The sequence below is a fragment of the Phragmites australis genome, chromosome 8 (assembly GCF_958298935.1).
Source record: "Phragmites australis chromosome 8, lpPhrAust1.1, whole genome shotgun sequence".
In the NCBI taxonomy this organism is placed as follows: Eukaryota; Viridiplantae; Streptophyta; class Magnoliopsida; order Poales; family Poaceae; genus Phragmites; species Phragmites australis.
The window spans coordinates 10250902-10269290 of NC_084928.1; the positions used below are offsets into that span (position 1 = coordinate 10250902).

Below are 18389 nucleotides of genomic sequence, written 5' to 3' on the forward strand. Positions count from 1 at the left end.
ATATAAATGTGAGTTGTTGGATGATGATGTAATGGTCAAAATAATATGGCTGAAAGGTGCTAAATCGTTCTCGATGAAGTCCCATCTTTCCGGTTTACTTCACGCATCTTCATTCACAGTCCGACAGCCCCTACCCAACAAATTGATAAGCCATCTAGAAAATAGAAATGTTTTCAGGACGATTTATGCTCGACCAGTCCCATTTTTCAAAACCGGCTGAAACTTGATAGCAGCATATATCCAGATATGGACGAACATGCCCTTTTATCTCTTGGTAGCAAGCTGACTATCATCACCTGCAATGTGTGATTGGTACTAATGAACCCTAGCATTAGCCAGTGATAATTACAGGACTCGATCACAGAATATTTCGATAAACGCGTCTTAACTACTCGTGTTGCGATGTCTAGATCAATCATTATCGGTAGGGATGCTCTAGCTACAGAGTGGTTGGCATTTTTTTTTCCGTAATATTCTTTTCATTTTAATTTGTTTTCTCCAACTGGATTTTGGTAATGGTGTATGCGTCATAAGTCTCCGGCTCGAGCTCACAAGAATATCATTAGTGTATGCCATAGCTTAATCATCAGTCGCTAGTCTGATCTGTCCTGTGCTCTGGACTGCTTATTGCTAGTTAGTCGTAGTAGTAATAATTAATATAGATTGAAGAATCATGTGGCCTACTGACTGGGCCATGCATCACAAAATTCGATGGATATAAGTTTAAAGCGGATTGGGATCCTCTGCATTAATGGATTAATGCATTAATGGATTAGTGCAGAGGAATATTGTTTGCACAGTAAAATGAGTATGATGATACAGGACTTTATGTTAATTAATCACTATTAACTGTAGAAACAGTTTTCTGCATTAGCTCCTTCCATAGGATACTTTCCGTTGAAAGCTGGTGCTCCACTGTTTTTAGTGGCAAGCACAAACTGCTTCCTTCTGTTCAAAAAGCTCTGTTTTGGATACTCTGAAAATAAATTTGACAGCGAGAGCTTATCATAATAGATTTGTATAACATAACAAAATTACAACATAAGTAAACTGTACTTTTGGACCAGATAAAATGTTTATTTTTTACACTTTACATCGGGGATTATGTCGTGTTTCAATTAACACCAGGGATCATGGTTAATGCTGCATCTTCAGCTATTTTACAAAGGGGAGAGCTATTGGGTATGTTTGGATCCCATGCCACTGCTTGTCTTGCCTGACCGGACAAGAAATTAAACGTTTGGTTGTCTCGTTGTCTCAATACTTACGCTTTCTAAGATTTACTTTGTGAGGCCTAGCAAGCCAAAACCGCTCTTTGATGCTGGCAACCAGCGAGGTGAGCGAGCTCGACGGGTAAGCCAACCAAACACACCGTTGCCTTCTTCCGGTTCTTCAATAATCAAGATTGCTGTGACACATGTACATTAACCGTATCAAATGAAATACACTGAAAGCTCGTACTGCACTGTGCCTGAGCACTGACAGCACACCACACAGCATCTCCAAACATATTAAAATTCTTCCATCTTTTTCTGTACAGAAATTCCGTTTTTTTAAACTTCCATCTACAGAACCGAGAGAGCTTGATGATGCAATGCAGTGTCAGCCACGTAGTTTTCCCGGGCTCCGTTGGAGCAGTTCGTTTTTTCTGGTGGAAACAACAATCAGCCGGTAATAAACAAACAAGTCACGACACTGGAGGAATCACGCAAAAACAAAGCTTGTCACATGGCATTCCATGTGCACTCAAAAACGCATGTAAAACCATGCATCTCCATCTCATGTTTCACCGGCTGGATTTGACACCTGGGAGAGCAATGGAAAAAAAGAGCGATGAGATTTGGAGGCATGTGTAGGTCCACGGAATTACAAGCTCTCCCATTGGTCATGTCAGATCACTGTGTGCATGCATAATTGTTTTTAAGAGAAATATGGTGTATGGGTAAAAATTAATAGTTGTTTGTCAGGATTATCTTAGAAAACAACTGATTTTCCAGGTTGGTTGATCAGAGTTGTGGATAAAGTTTCGAATTTCTAGCCACATGCTCTTCGATCTCGATGCACCATTACATCAGCAACGGGGTGCAGTGATCTTTTTATACGCTGGTGGACGGTGGTACTTTTTTATTATTATTTCCTCGTTTTTCTCAGTGATGTTTAATAGGTTTCTAATTTAAAAATGTTATGGTTTACAATTTGTTGAGAAGTCATTAGATGGAACGGCAGACACTGCTGAGTCATGAGTAGACAAATATCACGCTGAAAAGTATGCCATTTTCTTGTTAGGAAAGATTTATCAAATTTTTGTCATCGTACAAACTTTACTAGCTGGTTGTGCAGTTACCACAAATTCTGGCCTAATAGCTCTCCCCTTCTTCCTTTTACCATTATTTCTCTAGAAATATAACATGACCTACCGATGCAATTTGGCCTTTTTTGTTAGGAAAGTTTTATCTCATTGCTGTCATTACTTTATTTTTCTAGAATGTATCCTAAAAACTTAATTAGCTGGCTGTGTAATTGCAACAAATTCTAGCATAAAAAACTCTTCCTTTTTCTTGTTGTCATTACTTCCAAAAAAAAATGGCATGACCTACAATTACTTCGTGTTGTTGGTGCAAGGTTGAAAGCTATATTTTCATTATTAAAAAAACAGTTGAGGTAAACAAGAGATACAACTACTTATGACCTAACAGAAACTTTTCCAAAGGAAATCACCAACCTAGAATGCTCTCATACTCTCATTCACCAACCGATCTTGCTATGCTACTGCTCCAACTAAAACCAATAAATTCACAAACAAATCTCCAAAAATGAGCGCCAATGATGGGTACAAAGACACCAAAAAAAACATCACCATTTCGGAAATGCCAACGAAATATGCCTAAAAAGATAATAATTAATAAATGAGCAGCGCAGTCCATCTCCCTCTCCCACCCGCCACCTCCTCACTATTAGTACCCGCGACGCCACCGGCCACCACCCACCTGCACCGATCTCACTACGGCTCGGGCGCCGCTGCCGACGCTGCTTTTCGCCGAGCTGTGAAGCTACAGTGGAAGCCATGGGCCCTGCGCCCAGGGAGCCCATGAAGCAGCAGGTGAACCGCTGCCTGCTGCGGCTGTCGGACAGGGACACGGAGGCGATGGCGGCCGCGGAGCTCAACGCGATCGCGCGCGGGCTGGAGGCCGACGAGCTGCCGGGGTTCGTGGCCGCAGTCTCCGACGCGCGGCCCACCGACAGGACGCCGCTGCGGCGGCACACGCTCCGGCTTCTCGCGCTCGTGGCTGGTGAGCACCCGCGGGACGCCGTCGCGCCGCTCGTGCCCAGGCTCGTGGCCGCTGCGCTGCGGCGGGTGCGGGACCCGGACTCCTCCGTGCGCGCCGCGCTCGTCGACGCCGCGCGCGCCGCGGCGGGCGCGGCGGCGTCCCCGCCCGCGGCGCTGGGGCCGCTAGCGGACGCGCTGCTCCACGAGCAGGACCAATGCGCGCAGCTTGCAGCTGCACTCGCCGCCGCGGCGGCCGTCCAGGCCTCGGCCCCCACCGACGACCTCGCCTCCTACCTCCGGGCCCTCCTCCCGCGCCTCCTCAAGCTCCTCCGCAGCGCCGCGTTCAAGGCCAAGCCCGCACTCATCTCCCTCGTTGGCGCAGCCTCGGCCGCCTCCGGCGGCGGAGCCGCCTCCACCGCGGTGCCATGCCTCCGCGACGCGCTCACCGGCGACGATTGGGCCGCGAGGAAGGCTGCCGCCGAGGCGCTCGCCTTGTTGGCCAACGAGCACGGGGACGACCTCATCTCCCACAAATCCTCATGCATTGCCGTCTTCGAAGCCAAGAGATTTGATAAGGTCCGCCTCTTTAGCATACTTGGGATCTTGGATCTTGGCCATGGTATCCTCGTGGATCTGGAGCATGTTGTGATTTTTTTACATTTTCTTGGCACAATGCAGGTGAAAATTGTGCGGGAGTCCATGAACCGGATGATCGAAGCGTGGAGAGAGATCCCTGACGTGAACGAGGAAGTCTGCTCCTCGGATGCACCGCCAGCGTCGCAGGCGAGATCTTCCCTCACAGGTGATGCGACTGTTCTTGAGGTTCTATACTTCTAGTCATGGTTCTCTTTTTTCTAAAAAAAAGGGGGTAAATTTTAGAGCTATGCTTGGTTAGGAGTTTAGACCACACACTGTAATTACATGTAAGTACACATAAAAATGAACATATATTTTTTAAAGGACTGAAATAGTCTGTGTTTAGTAAAACATGCTACCATGAATTGTTTGCTGAAGAAAATATGACAGTTTTTTCGCTTTTTTAATTGCGCACTTCATTTTTCTATGGTCATATCAGCATTACATTTGTTGGATTTAGTGGTCTGAATTAGATCGACCGGGACCCCCTGACTTCGCCTGTCGTCGACGCGTCAGTGACTACGTCACGGTGACTTGATGTTACAAGATCTCGGTCCGGATTAGAGGTGGCAAGACCATCAATGTGTTTTTTTAACACTGGACTTTTTTTGTATTTAACAGAGACTGCAAGCGATCGTCGATACCCAGCTGATTCCCTGGGCTCCAACTCTGTCCCGTCAGTTACAAGGAGGAACTCATGGCCGGCTAGCCGGTCGCCCCCACGCGATGCATCACAGAATGCCAGCAACAGAAAGACCAGCCCTTCTTCCACCTCGAACAGGAAGAATTCGCTTCCTTCAAACCCCAACGCAGACCAAACCAGGAACGATGACTACAAGGTTGATGTTACTGTCGCTCCAGATGCGACCCCGATCAAAATGGTGACCGAGGAGAAGCTCCTGAAGGAGGGCAACGTTAGAGAAAGGCTTGAAGCTCGGAGGATGCTGTTCCAAAAGACTGGTGAGAAGGGGTACAAGAAGTTGGCTGGTCTCAAGTCAGGATCTAGAGTTGTTCCACACAATGGGGATGGTGACTTGGAAGAGACTGCCAAGACTGAGGATGGACCTGAAGAGTTTCAATCAGCTCACAGAGATGAAGACCTGTCGAAGATCAGGATGCAGCTGGTTCAGATCCAGAATCAGCAGACCAGCTTACTTAATCTTCTCCAGGTCATTATCCCTTGTTACATTGCATATCATACTTAATTCATTGATACTCCTAATACTTCAGATTAAATTGATTTTTTTTTTTTTTTTTTGTGCTTAAGAATCTCCCGTGTGCATGAGTACATGAGATGTCCTCACTCCCCAGCGACTAATATGATATAGCATATAGAAGCTAGAACTTGACATTAGTAATGTAACAAAGAAAAATAAAAATTTGCTGCTTCGAAAAAATTTACACGAAGGGAACTTTGGTGGAAGATGACGCATTCCCTCAGACTGTTAAAAAAACAGTCTGAGGTCTTATCCTGCCAGTACCTAATGGACGTTATTTGTACATTGGGGACTGATTTGTGCATTGAAGGGAGGTTCTTATCCTGTTCGTGCATCATGATATTTAATAGTAGGGTATTATTTGGTCTCAGTGTGCAGCATTGACCGTTTGGTATGAATCATACATTCATTCAGTGTCCTGATAGCACTAGTCAAATCAGTCTGCATTTAGACACTAGCAGTGACATGGTGTGGGGAAAACCTGGACCGCAATATGGCATTTACGAGCAATATGGAAGTGTCTTAATCAGCTACTTTGTTGAAACACATCGAATGGATCAGGAATATTGATATTTTCCCCTGCATTTGTAAAGCATCAGCCAATCTTCCAATCACATATCATATAGGAAAATATGTTTTGCATGTGTAGTGTATCTTGTGCTGCCGATTAACAACCATTTTTGGTAATTGTACATGTAAACAATAACTCATGTAAGGGGAAAGTAAAAACTGCCCTCAAGGGCCCATGCCCTCATGTTGTTCTGAAACATTGCTTGGCATCGATTTATTCCCTGTTGTTTATCATAAACTGAAAACACATCTGACACTTCAATTACTTTTGCTCACCAGAAATTTATGGGGAGTTCCCAGAATGGAATACGTTCCTTGGAGACTAGGGTGAATGGGCTGGAGATGGCATTGGATGAAATCTCCCGTGACTTGGCTGCCTCTTCAGGAAGAATTCCAAACAGCGAACCTGACACGAACGCATGCTGCATTCTGAGCCCGAAGTTCTGGAGAAGACATGACGGTGGTAGATACACTTCCAGATACTCCGTCTCCGATATTCCAAACTACTCTGAGGAGAGCAAAACTTCCTACAAGTGGGAGAGGCAGAAGTTTGGAGTTCAAGGCGGGTTTGTCACAAACCCCTTGGCGGAGCCAAACACTTCATCTGTAAGGAGCACAGCGGTTACCCAGGAAGGGAGGAGACGAGACTCGGCTCAATACAAGTGAAGGTAAGGCAGTAGATGCCAAATCAATGAACTCTGTCGTCCATGTGATTAGATTTGGTAGGTAGGCCAATGAAATGTGTTCAGGACATCTTAGAAACTGACAGTAACATAGCAACATAAAAGTAGTTCCTTCCTTGTATAGCACATCAGAATGAAATAATTATGGCGCCAACCCTACGTTATGCAATGCATCTTTGGCACTTCGATGGCACTACCTTCCTATTATGATGGAGCTTCCTTCTCAGTTCGTGCCAACCTGCATTTACAGTCGAATTTGCATGAGCTTGGTATAGCATTGTCTCCTTTTTATTCAGCCACTTGTCAATTAATCTATCGCCCCTTTGCATTTTCTTCAGGATGGGTTAGATGCGACGAAAGCAGTTCATGTGAAGTGAGAACTACCTGCTTTTTAGCAAGATGCGGAGCTTTTGAAGATCCTTCTCCTAGTGCATTTTCGGAGACTTTTCTTCTTTTTTCCAAGGCGAGAGCTGAGATGATACGAAGTACGAGGTTTTATTCATGAGTTGCTCAGGGTTAAGACCGCTGATATACAGCCTAAACTCTAAAGCAAGACCCTGGCTGCGATCTGGATACTCTATCATACAACGGGCCATGAGATTGCTGGTGATGATCTGCTGAGGGTATAATGCATATGTAGAGTTTAGCAAAGAGAAATTGAGAATCTACTCTTATGTTCAGTTTCCTTCGGAGCAGTTCCTTGCATGGATATGTAATCATCGATGTATCTTGCAGTGGTTGTAAATAGCTTGGATACAGTGATTCCTGTGCACGCGAGGTGTTGTCACACAAGTTTTTCTTCAGTATGTTGAGATCATGAAAGTAAAAGGTCCGGTAGTTGTGTTGGGGCCTTGTGGCTCCAAGGGCGTAGGGAAAACTGGAAATGGTTCACCGCCTGCCAAAATTGCTAGACATTTTAGGGTTGTAGGATTGCAAGACCTTTTTGCAGTTTTTACTGCCAATGTGCGGCAAAGGCTAGAAAACTTGTACATAACGTGGTTAACAGATAAGAAAGTATGCGATGCCATCTATCTATCTATACGTATACTAATAACAGACTAAGAAAATTCTCATATTAACAAGAGAGAAAAACAACTGTTGTCTATCCATTAGGATCGAGTTATAACGGTTCAGATTAAACGGTTGGCATTTTTTTTTCTTTTTGTGCGGAAGGTTGGCAATTTATCTTTGCATACAAAAGTGCTGTCTACGGCTTAGATCAAGTATGAATAGAAGTGTGTCAAATATGGTCAAAGGAAAAGTTTGCTAAGTACGCACTCAATCTAACATGGAAAAGGTAAAGATTATTGTTCTTCTATGGATATGGTTAACGGAAAGAAATAAGATACGTGATGGAGATAAGAAGAGATAAACAGCTGAGTTGGCTCAGAGTATTAAGATACTTACAGTGGAGATTAATGGAGTTTATGTTCGAGAAACCCATGCAGAAATCAAGAAGAAGAAGAGATGGGAGAAACCAACGCCAGATTTCCTCAAATTAATCTCTGATGCTTCTTTCAATAAAGAGACGGGCTCTGGTGGGTGGGGATTTGTTATCAGAGATAGTGTTGATCATTTGCTTGATCCCTTACAAGCGGAGGTAATTACATTATTGCATTGGCTTAAAAATGCAATCGAGATGAGCATTGGTAACATTGTTGTTGAGGTGGATGCATTAATGTAAAACATGCGGTGCTTTCTACAGCTATTGATTGATCATCGGATGGAGGCCTTATAGCTGAAGTCAGGAGTTTGTTGCATATGCATTTTATTAGTGCTTCTGTATAGTATAATTCTCGAGAATGTAAACCCAAACAAGTCCGGGACCAATACTGGACACATAATACGGACTACCATGACATGCATTCATTGATGAATTGATCCTTAAGCGAGCTCCTGCTTCATATAACTTGTGCGTATCTACAAATGTAAGGTAAGTCTCAAAGTTGATTATTGATTTTAAATTAATAATTCTTTAGCTCTAAAATTTAATCTTGAAGCAAATGTAAATTTAGAAAATATCAACTTTAAGAATTGAGATTAACAATAAATTTACGAAAGATCAGAAATAAATTAAAATTCGAGTGGTAGTCTAATTAGGAAGAAATCCTTATGTTTACGGAGTCTCCTAGGATTAAGACCTATGCCACTCATGGCCCCCAGGATGGTCGTCTACGAGTACTCGTGCCTCCAAGCATCGGGTTGCCATTGTGTCGCCCCTTCAGGCCTCAACATCATTGCCCATGGTCAACACCCATAGACTACCACAGCGCCTTCCCAGGCATGGTATCATCGCAGGTGGTCTCCTGCCACTACATCGACACAAGAGTTATAATTGCATCACCACTCTCGGACCACAACGTCGCCACTAGTCGCAATCACCATTGTCCCGTGCACTAACGACACTCAGGTTGGAGCTGCACCACCTACTTGGCGCGGCATCGCCACTGGTCGTACACATGCATGGTCATCGTCAAGCTGTTTGGGTCCTTCCTCCTGCGTCGCTGATCCTCTTTGATCACTACTCCACCGCCTAGTCTGTGTATCACCGCCACATTTTTTTTTAGGCTACCATGTGGCCATCTCTATGCCGTCTGGTTCGTCAATCTAGTTTCTATCTCGTACTCTTCACCTCGTCCACAGTAGTGTCGCCATCTATTTTTATTTGCATGCACTCATGCGCTATTTTCTCCTCACCTCAGCTTCAGTCCACTAGGTCATTTGATAATTTGCCAATCTATAAAAGTGGCAATTACCCCCTCTCACTAGCATGTGGGGTCATCTGAGTTAGGGTGGCAAAAGGTTTACCATTAAATCGTAGAAGTGGAAAATTGTTAAATAACCCCATCCACTCCGATGGTAGTCGCTATGTTGTGCGGCCCTCTCACACCACGCATCACTATCGTCGTGAGCCCCCCCCCCCCCCCAAACACTTTCGTGCACTCGGTTATGACAAACCTTTTGTGTACCTTCGTCTATGATGCACACCCGATTCTGAAAAAACTGATGTGGCACCTCTTCCTCGAGAACCTCGACTGCATCGACCTTGGTATTGACATCTCCCTCAACGGCTACCCTAATGCGTCACCATCACTTCACCACACACCTTTGCGCCCGTTACTTCTCCCGCGGCTGCCTCAACTACGATAACCCTGACTTCGGCTACATCGACCACGACTACCTCATGCATGGCTGCCCGCACCATGATTGCACCACACCCCTCGCTCTTAGCTACTTCGACATCGGCTTCCTCTACAGTCACAACGTCCGTGATGCAACAGTGCTCCCATTACGACTGTGGGGTGATGTCAACTCGTCAGTTTCCTACCTTCGGCTTCCTTTCCAGTTTAATCATCTGTTTCGCTCTTACTACGATTACTATGGGATGTTATAGTATATTGGCATATTTGTGTATTTGTTAGTTTACGACTTATAATTCTATGATATCTGCTTTATTTCTAGGAGATGTTTATTGCTCTCCAACCTTATACTCTATATAATTTACGCTCGAGGCTCACCCAATACATCCATCGCATTACGTCAACTTCTTCGGTTTACAAAATGCCGTGTCGAGTACTATCCTTCCTTTACAAATCGTGCATTGGGACTTAAACCTTGATTAATCAGAATTCTTTCACCTTGATTAATCAGAATTCTTTCGACGTTTAGCAAATGTTCTGCTTTGTTTATATGCACATGATGGTGCAAACAACTTATAATCTTGGTTATGAACCATATATTTTTGCATGTGTAGTAATTTTTTACTTCATATTTTTATGTTGGTTCAATAACCCAACCAGTACTCTGTATGTCAATTTGTGAGCTAAACATGCATGCAAGGAGACTAGATATTGTTTGGCAGAGCTCTAACTTCGAAATTTATATATGATGTAGAGTTTATAGGATAAAATAAATTAGTTTAAGTATCTATTTTCTATCTAAAATAAGAATAAAATATCTAAACTAAATACTCTCAATCTATCTGTCGCTCGAGCTCTAAAAGTTTTAGAGCTAGAGATAACAGCTAAAAATTCTTGAAACAGAAGGTCTGCCAAACAACCCGTAATCTATGTGCTCGATGCTTCTGCTTTTAGAGCTAGAGATAACAGCTAAAAATTCTTGAAACAGAAGGTCTGCCAAACAACCCGTAATCTATGTGCTCGATGCTTCTGGCCGGGTAATGGTGTCATGGCCTCGAAGTAGTTCACGTGATTAGGGCTCTTTGTACGAGCTTCGCACTAAAGTTTTTGTACGTATCGCAGGGTTCCTTTCTTATTACAATTTTAACAAGAGCTTTGACTCTTGGGCATGATTACCTTTGTTGCTTATTCGTTTTATTTTGACAACTTTATTTTAGTCACAACGTGATCAATCCAGGCGTCAATTATACTACGAACCTGCAACTATGGTTTGTATGCTACAGTGGCTCATTGGATTCAGATTTTTCTTTGTTTTAAAAAACTAAAAAGTATGAGCTGTAGAATGAAACTTCCGAAACATCTGTGAAAATGCGCGCCTTAGGTGTGAAAATGTTTCAGACAGTAGCAACACAATGTCAAAGTTGGATCATCAGGTTTGGCAAAATGTGGCGACAAACCATACAGGCATACAGCAGCATCAAACACTGGCGAGACATTTGTGAACTTTGTAGCAAGTCCTGATGAACAAGCCCCGGGCAAGAACCCAGGCCACGCCTTGCAGGAATCTTCACAAAATGTTTACAAGCAGAATGTTGTACATATGAAAGCTTCAAAGCAAGAATCATGTACCTAAACTATTTCAGATCTTTGCCAGCAGTCTGATAACACTACAAAAAGAACGATGTAAAATAGAAATATGCAAAACTTTCTCTGGTAGTTGGTTTCTGTTATGATAGCATTAGCCGGAGCACACACAAATGGACGCTACTTCAATTAACTAGCTTCAGTGTGCCCAAATCTTCCAGTCCGTTGAGCATAATAACCAAGAAAATGAAGTGTATGCGCCTTTGTGTACCAACAGGTTGCAACCAAATACCTCAGCTGCGACTGTCAAGACTCCAGAGGTACCATAAAAGCCCCAACATCTCTATATTTAGGAATATTTCCACGATTCACCAACAGAATGAACACATATACATGCAGCAGAGTATCTGTTCCAGCACAATCAGGCTGCCACTATCAACTACTTCAGAGATCCATCTTGGCTGACTGGGGCAGCAGCATCATTGCATCAAGTCCACATACTGTTCTGAAACTACTCTTCTTGCAATGATGGTGGCTGTAGGTCTAACTTGTATGCTTGAATCTCCATTGGTGCGATGAGAACGTTTCCCTCCTGAGCTACATCACCGATTTGCTCAAGATACCCTAGCATTTCAGGGTCATCATGTAAGAGGTTCAGCGAAGTTGCCTTCACATTCACAGCCAACAGATCTTTGAACATGTAGAACAGATTTACAGTTTCTTCCCCAACTGTTGTACACTGTAACCCACCCCTTTTGCAGTACGATGCATCCCAGCCTCTCCTCTGCAACAGAATGGCAAATCTTGGTTCGACTGCTTCAGCATGAGGAAATCTTAGAGGCTGAGGGACCTTCAGGTTCACAATATGTACATCGCAGGGCAAAGAAGCAGCTAATGGAGAGAATGACTGTTGAGGTAGCTTGAAGGATTTTTCGTGAGGTTTCTTGCTCACAAAAGCATGCATTGGGTAGTTCAGGTGTGCCCCCACACGGTGAGAGAGGAGAGATGGTTGAAGAGTTAGTAAACTGTGAGTTTTAGGCAAAGCAGAGACATTAGACTCCCTAAGGAGATGGAATATCACATTCATAGGCCGGTTGTCCAGCACTCCCTGCCCCAGACCGCGACCATCATCTTGAACCAGCCTACGATCCAACATAATCTCTAGCCATCCATTTTTCAAGCTTGCTGCCCCTAATGACTGTTTGGAGTGTACAGAAAAACGATTACCAAGTGAATCCTGCAAGAAGGCAAGTGATGGCATTGGGTAATAATTTCCCTGTAAAGGGATCTTATCATAAGTCTGCCTCCTACTCATCTGAAAGCCATTTAGATCAGAATAGAAGACCCTCTGGTTATCAATATCTGTCTTGTATCTGACAATCAACTCATTGTCGTTAAAAACATGGCCAACAAGTTCAACATGGTACTCCTTCTCAATCAGCATATCCTGTACGGAGTCCCCACAATTGTAAATGCGTGTACTATGTGAGAGAGGTGACTTATGCCACTCTGTCTTTGGAAGAGAATGGGCTTCTTGAACCAATGGCCCTTCACTAAGGATGAAATGTCCTCCTTCCTCAACAATTGAGCGAGCTTCCCCTATTGGTTTAAACAAGTATGCCCCACTTCCATGGCTTCTGTACATACCGATTTCTTCACCTATCTCAGTTTTCTCCCCATCCTTGTGACGAGTTAATGTCTGCAGCACGCCATGACTTACATCAAAAGAAAGAGTGTAATAAGAGTTCTTCATCTCCACTGTTTTGCCTTCCAGCTTTGAGCAATCATATGGTTTGGGGCAAGGAAATTGCTGTGAAGCTGTGAATGCTTTTACCACAGCAGGAGTAGCTTTTTCACAATCCTGCCCAGTAACCACGTAGTAGGTCTCCAAACCCAGTGCAGGAACAGAAGCTCTCCAATAAAGACGGTGCTGGCCAGTTGAAATCTTTTCACCGCTGACAAACTGCCACTTGGGGGAAATTTGACTTTTCAAACAGGTACCATTTGAATTGAGAACAGAAACATCAGGAGTACTTACAACAACCATAACAATCTCGTCCCTTGTCTGTTCTAATGGGTTAAAAAAGGCAACCGACTGTGCCTTCCCTTCATGAGGGTCAAGAACCCTATGCACAGGTTGAACATCATACTTTGACCGTTCCTGCACCGGCTCAAAATGTGATAACAATGTAGGATCTGATCTATCATTGACATCTCCTAAAAGCACTTCGACCGCCCTGGACATAAATAGCTGTAGGTCTTGCAAAGAAGTGTGCATTCGAGTCCCATAATCCACCACAACATGATCCTTAGCTGTGCCAGTTACCCCATCATGATGCTGAAAAAGTGCCAAGTTCCTCCTTGCTGCTGTCAGTTTGTGAGAGAAGCTGATAGGGAGTTTCGAACACTGAAACTTCTGACAGTATCCTAGAACAAATGAACCCAGAATCTCTGAGGCACGGAGCGTCTGTTCCAGTACACGGTCAACAGCTTTGAAGAATGGCCTTGATACATAGTAACCACTCCAGTAATCCTTATTTCTATCAGCGTATGTAAAGAAATCCCCTGAAAGTGTTGGAAAACCTTGCAGCTCAGCAGAACCCAATTCACCAGGCCGTGAATAGTTTATCTTTTCAGCTTCAGTTCTCAGTGTGGAGAAGTAATCCTCCAGGGTACCAAATTTGACTTCAGCTTTAAGATGGGGATTAGAGTTTATGTAATCAAAAAGCTTTTCATAATTGCGGAACTGTGCTTCTGCTTCCTCCATACTAACATATCGGAAATCATCACCCAAAGGAATGAGAAGTGTATTTGTTCTGTACAGGGTTGACTTTTTCCTGTACTGATCTAGAAGTTTTGTTGCTCTCTCTTGCACATTGTCAGGATTTGTTTCAACGGGATCAAATCTCCATGGGCATGATTCATAGCTGAAACCACGCATTCGAGCGAAGTCAAACTGGCAGCAGATAGCTGGTTCTGGTCCACACGTGTGTGGAATGTCATAAGAATAGAAGGGCATCATGTGAACAAATATGTCAGTTGTTTCCTCTATATCCCAGTTCTGCCTCCACAAATATTCAAGATTCTTTTTCATCGCAAGCTCCTTTTTGAGCTCATAGTGTGTTCGCTGAATTAACATGTTATGGAAACCCATTCTCCTCAGCAGATAAGCCATTGTAGATGAATAACCAAATGGGTCGATTGACCAAGAATTTTTAGGAACAACTCCAATAGTATCATTTAGCCACATGTTCCCCTCCATCATCTATGGAAAGAAAATTAGAAAGGTCAATACATTTCATTGTAACTATAAATTGTCCAGGCCATGTACTATAATCATATCCGACAAGTATCAGTTTTGTCTTTATATATTGAAGGTTAGTGCAGATTTGCTCAACTGTTATATGAATGAAAATAGAAGCCAAACTTTGCCCCCATGACCCCATACCAAATCTGGCACTATAGTGCAAAATTAAAACATCAAGTTTACATTAAGAAAAACATGTAGCCTGATTTCAACCAGAAGTAGATTGTATTTGCTCGCTTGGTTAAATTGGTCAAGTTCTGCTTCGACTCCAAAGTTCAAGCACCACTGTGGTACTTACAAGGAAAATTGACAGTAAGTTATTCTGTATTTATTAACTGTAAAGTTGGTCTTTCAAAGTGATTTTCCTTTGAAAAAAAAAACTCGTTTCAGCGGGGAAGACGTCCCCCCTGAAGGAGCTTAAAGATCGGGGCCCACCAAACCTGGCCAGGGCAGGAACCTCACCAGCGCCGCTTCGTGGCAGCCTGGGACCCATCCGTACCGTAACACAGGAGGTGGGTACCATGCGGTGCCAGGGTTCGAGCCTGGGCGGGCGCCGTCTCGACGGACGGACATGCCTTTGAAATAAAAAATATATAATGCATTTTACATTTATTTCTTTGTTAAATTTTTTTGAAGGATTGACTTATTTAGACCAAATGTAAATACAACTGATTGTCCAATACCACCAGTACCCGTTTTCAGTGGTAAAGAGGTGGGAGGCATAAGCCGCTGGCCCAGGTTCAATCTCCGGCTCCACCCCAGTTTGGAAGGAAAAAAGAATGTGTTCTCTTCCTTGGAAAAAAAACATAGACTGGTTCCCACACAAAAACTAGGGGAAAACCAAAGAAAAAAAATCGGCTGCTTAGACCCAACATAGAAGTGACATAAGGCCCCAGGGCATACATTTAATTCTCACATTGAATGGTGTTCTCCAATTGATATGGGGTAGGCATTTAAGGAATTTGTGTTTGTTTGTAACACATGATATTGACACATCTAGCAGGGGTTTCCAAACTGCTGTCCAAATTGAGGAGTTCGTGCATTGGGTTGTAAGTAAAGGTGCATATCGTCCAAGCAGTCTATGCTAAATTAGGTCGAGTATCTTCAAAGATAAGCAAACGTGTATTATTCATAAGTATTATTATACAGGGAGTTGCATAGTTAAAGACACTGGAAAAATCAATAGCATGTTCCATTCCATCTATAACATAGTTAGTCCATATAAGCTCTTTCTATTGTCACCTCAAACCTAGAGTATGATGTTATTGATCTAAACTACTACAACCTAATGTAAATGGACAGCAGAAGAAGGTGCATTGATCCATTTCTACACTAATGAACATTATCTTTTCTTCTAAACTAACTATCCTGCAGTGGGTGGTGTGCTCTTGCTCATTTTTGAGATATAATAAAGAAAACTTGAGGCCAGCTTAAAAACGTGAGCAAAAGTAGAATACTGGTAAATAGTATCAAACCACAGTCTATAGCACATCCTCTTAGCGCCCTTTTTTTATATGTACAGTCCTATGTATTTTTCAACATAGTGGATACAAAATAAGAAAGGGTTAAGAATGCACTTTGTTTATAAATCAGGTGCGGACGGTCATAACATAACACATTTAGCAAAGAGAATATCAAAAACATAAATACTCATTATTTATGTGTACTTGCCTGCTCTATGATGGCAAAATAGTGGGAGTTTGCCTGCATTGAGAAACAAATTGAATTAGATGTTATTTCCTTTTAAAAATAAATAAAATGTGAGGAAATACTTAGCCAGAAAAGATTAAACCAACAGACAGAATACAGCGTTATAAAACACGGTAATTAACATATCTCCAAAGGAGATGTTCATCTATATCCAATAAAAGCACAATATCTGCAACAGATTACTGAACAATGAATGAGCTGATACTAAGGCTAGGTCCAAGTAGCTCACAGCAGAAGCTAAAAATACTACAGGAAAGATACATTAAACATGCCAGTGCAGTTTGTGATCATTTAGCCACAGTCTTGACAGTTGAATCTCCATAGCCAGTGTACTAAGTACTAATTACCAACAATGTAGAATTTAACATTACGAACTTGCAAATTCTAGAGCAACAAAGTATGTCAGTTCATGTAGCATGAAATGCTCAGTTGCCGATAGAATCTGCAAGTTTCCAAAGTGTGAAGTGACCAGGCTGCGCAATATAGCCCCGTGTACACAACAACCTACAACCATACTAGATCCAAATTGATTCCAAGCATAGAAACTACAAGTCTACAAGCCAACGAGATACAAAACCAGAAGAAGTTAGTTCCACTTCATTCATGACTAAAAGTGAAACAGCATCGAACACAGACAGAATCCGTAAGACTCCAAATCACAATATGGGCGGGGAGAAACAGTCAAATACACTGATATAAACACTGCACTACAAGCACAGCACGCCCAAATTGATTCCTAATCACTTAACTTATAAGACAATCAGGTTAAACATTAAATGAAATTCCATGCCATTCATGGTCAGGACACAAAATGGAAACATAGCGTGGCAATAATAAACACAAGCAGGGAAACAGAAAACTATGGCCCACTTCTAAAACCCTATCTAAACCACGAAATTTTCCTTCCCTCTCACCTCATCGTTCATGACCCAGCCGCCGCTCACAATTTCGAGCTGCCCGTCACGGACGAGCTTGGCGAACGCCTCCTGCTTCTTCCGCGGCGCGTCACGCCACCACCTCTCCAGGTACGACATCTCCTCCCAAATGAACTTCCTGCGCGAATCCTACACCACACACGAACTCCTCGTCGTCAACAAGGGGAGGGCACCAAAACCCAACACCAAATCTCGAGTGGAGAGAGCGCGACGACCTTGGAGAGGGATTCGACGATGGTGTCGAGGATGTGGCGCGACTGGCGCTCGTAGTACTCCTCGACGGTGCGGATCCATCCGGGGTCGTTGTGCGAGTGGGGCGCGACGAAGACCTTGAGCTTTTCGGCGTTCCACTCGTCGCCCCTGTAGCCAACTTCCCACCCCTGCTTCCACGCACCGCCGTCGACGTCGAGGAACTGGATCCGGTCGTAGAGGTCCCTCGTGGTGATGTCGACGGGCGCCTCGCGGCCGATCCGCGCGGCCACGGCGGCAGCTGCGGCCTCGGCAGCGGCTGAATCGCGGCGGAAGGCCGGCCTGCGGGTGAGGCGCGCGCGGGGGCGGGCGGGGGAGGACGGCGCGGTGGGGCGGGAGGAGGGGAAGCCGAGGCGGAGGAAGGCGAGGACGAAGAGGGCGACGAAGGCGGCCGCGGCGAGGGAGAGAACGCGGCGGGAGTAGGGGGAGGACGCGGAGTGGGGGGCCCCGCGGCGGCGGGAGGAGGCCGGGGAGGAGAGGGACTTGGAGCGGAGGTGGTGGTGCGACTTCGGCTTGGAGGTGGTGGGGAGGAGCGCGCCAGAGCGGCCCCCGCCGCCGCCGGAGAAGAAGTGCATCACCGCCGGCGAGGCGGGTGGGCGTCGGGGTGGGGAGGGAGTGTCCTGACCTCGCGGTATCGTTCGGAGTGGTTGCGCCGTTTGGCCTGTCCCCGGCGGCCCCGGCGATATTTTGAGTGTAAAAATCCAAAAATAGATAATATATATTATCAAATTTATTAAAATAGATAACACGTTGATGTGTTTATAAATTTTGCATTTGTATTAATCTTAAATACTGAAAACTCGATTTTGGTATCTGAAGAATCAAAAAATGAAAGCCAACATTATTCTTTCACGTCTTGCTTTTGGCGTCTCACGTCTCTGTCACCTTGTCTTATCACCGCCTCACACCCATAAAAATCAATACTTGATTGTGAGATATGCAAAAGTAGAATGATCATTCACAGATAAATTATTTAGTTATTTGTTCGTTGTTAACGTGGGTGTGGTTGTTAAACTATCCTTTATTAGGATTGGATGATTCGAATTTGGATGCAAAGGAAGCGAGTACTTGTAAATTTGTAATCTATGTA

At 43.9% G+C, this 18389-nt stretch overlaps 2 protein-coding genes across 2 annotated transcripts; one reads left to right on the plus strand and one right to left on the minus strand.

The window, feature by feature from the left end:
* The first annotated feature begins 2812 nt into the window (after nucleotides 1–2812).
* Nucleotides 2813–7148, plus strand: LOC133926595 (TORTIFOLIA1-like protein 3). The gene is made up of 5 exons (XM_062372607.1): nucleotides 2813–3844; nucleotides 3947–4070; nucleotides 4526–5073; nucleotides 5971–6359; nucleotides 6713–7148. The coding sequence occupies exons 1-4, from the start codon at nucleotides 3065–3067 to the stop codon at nucleotides 6355–6357; spliced, it is 1839 nt and encodes a 612-aa protein (XP_062228591.1). The 5' UTR covers nucleotides 2813–3064; the 3' UTR covers nucleotides 6358–6359; nucleotides 6713–7148.
* Nucleotides 7149–11008: 3860 nt separating this feature from the next.
* LOC133926596 (alpha-mannosidase 2-like) lies at nucleotides 11009–17969 on the minus strand. Its single transcript, XM_062372609.1, has 4 exons — nucleotides 17266–17969; nucleotides 17030–17179; nucleotides 16077–16109; nucleotides 11009–14363 (listed from the first exon to the last, which is right to left on the minus strand). Exons 1-4 carry the CDS (start codon nucleotides 17872–17874, stop codon nucleotides 11610–11612), a joined length of 3546 nt encoding a protein of 1181 aa, XP_062228593.1. The 5' UTR covers nucleotides 17875–17969; the 3' UTR covers nucleotides 11009–11609.
* Between the last annotated feature and the right edge of the window lie 420 nt (nucleotides 17970–18389).

What these genes read in the sequence shown, in the direction of transcription:
- LOC133926596 (XM_062372609.1), bottom strand. Translation starts at nt 17,874, where the DNA reads ATGCACTTCTTCTCCGGCGGCGGCGGGGGCCGCTCTGGCGCGCTCCTC. An exon ending in TCGTCGAATCCCTCTCCAAG is followed by an intron (nt 17,180 to 17,265) that starts GTCGTCGCGCTC and finishes TGTGTGGTGTAG; the next exon opens with GATTCGCGCAGGAAGTTCAT. An exon ending in ATTTTGCCATCATAGAGCAG is followed by an intron (nt 14,364 to 16,076) that starts GCAAGTACACAT and finishes TTCTTTCCATAG; the next exon opens with ATGATGGAGGGGAACATGTG.
- LOC133926595 (XM_062372607.1), top strand. Translation starts at nt 3,065, where the DNA reads ATGGGCCCTGCGCCCAGGGAGCCCATGAAGCAGCAGGTGAACCGCTGC. An exon ending in AAGCCAAGAGATTTGATAAG is followed by an intron (nt 3,845 to 3,946) that starts GTCCGCCTCTTT and finishes GGCACAATGCAG; the next exon opens with GTGAAAATTGTGCGGGAGTC. An exon ending in GGCGAGATCTTCCCTCACAG is followed by an intron (nt 4,071 to 4,525) that starts GTGATGCGACTG and finishes TGTATTTAACAG; the next exon opens with AGACTGCAAGCGATCGTCGA.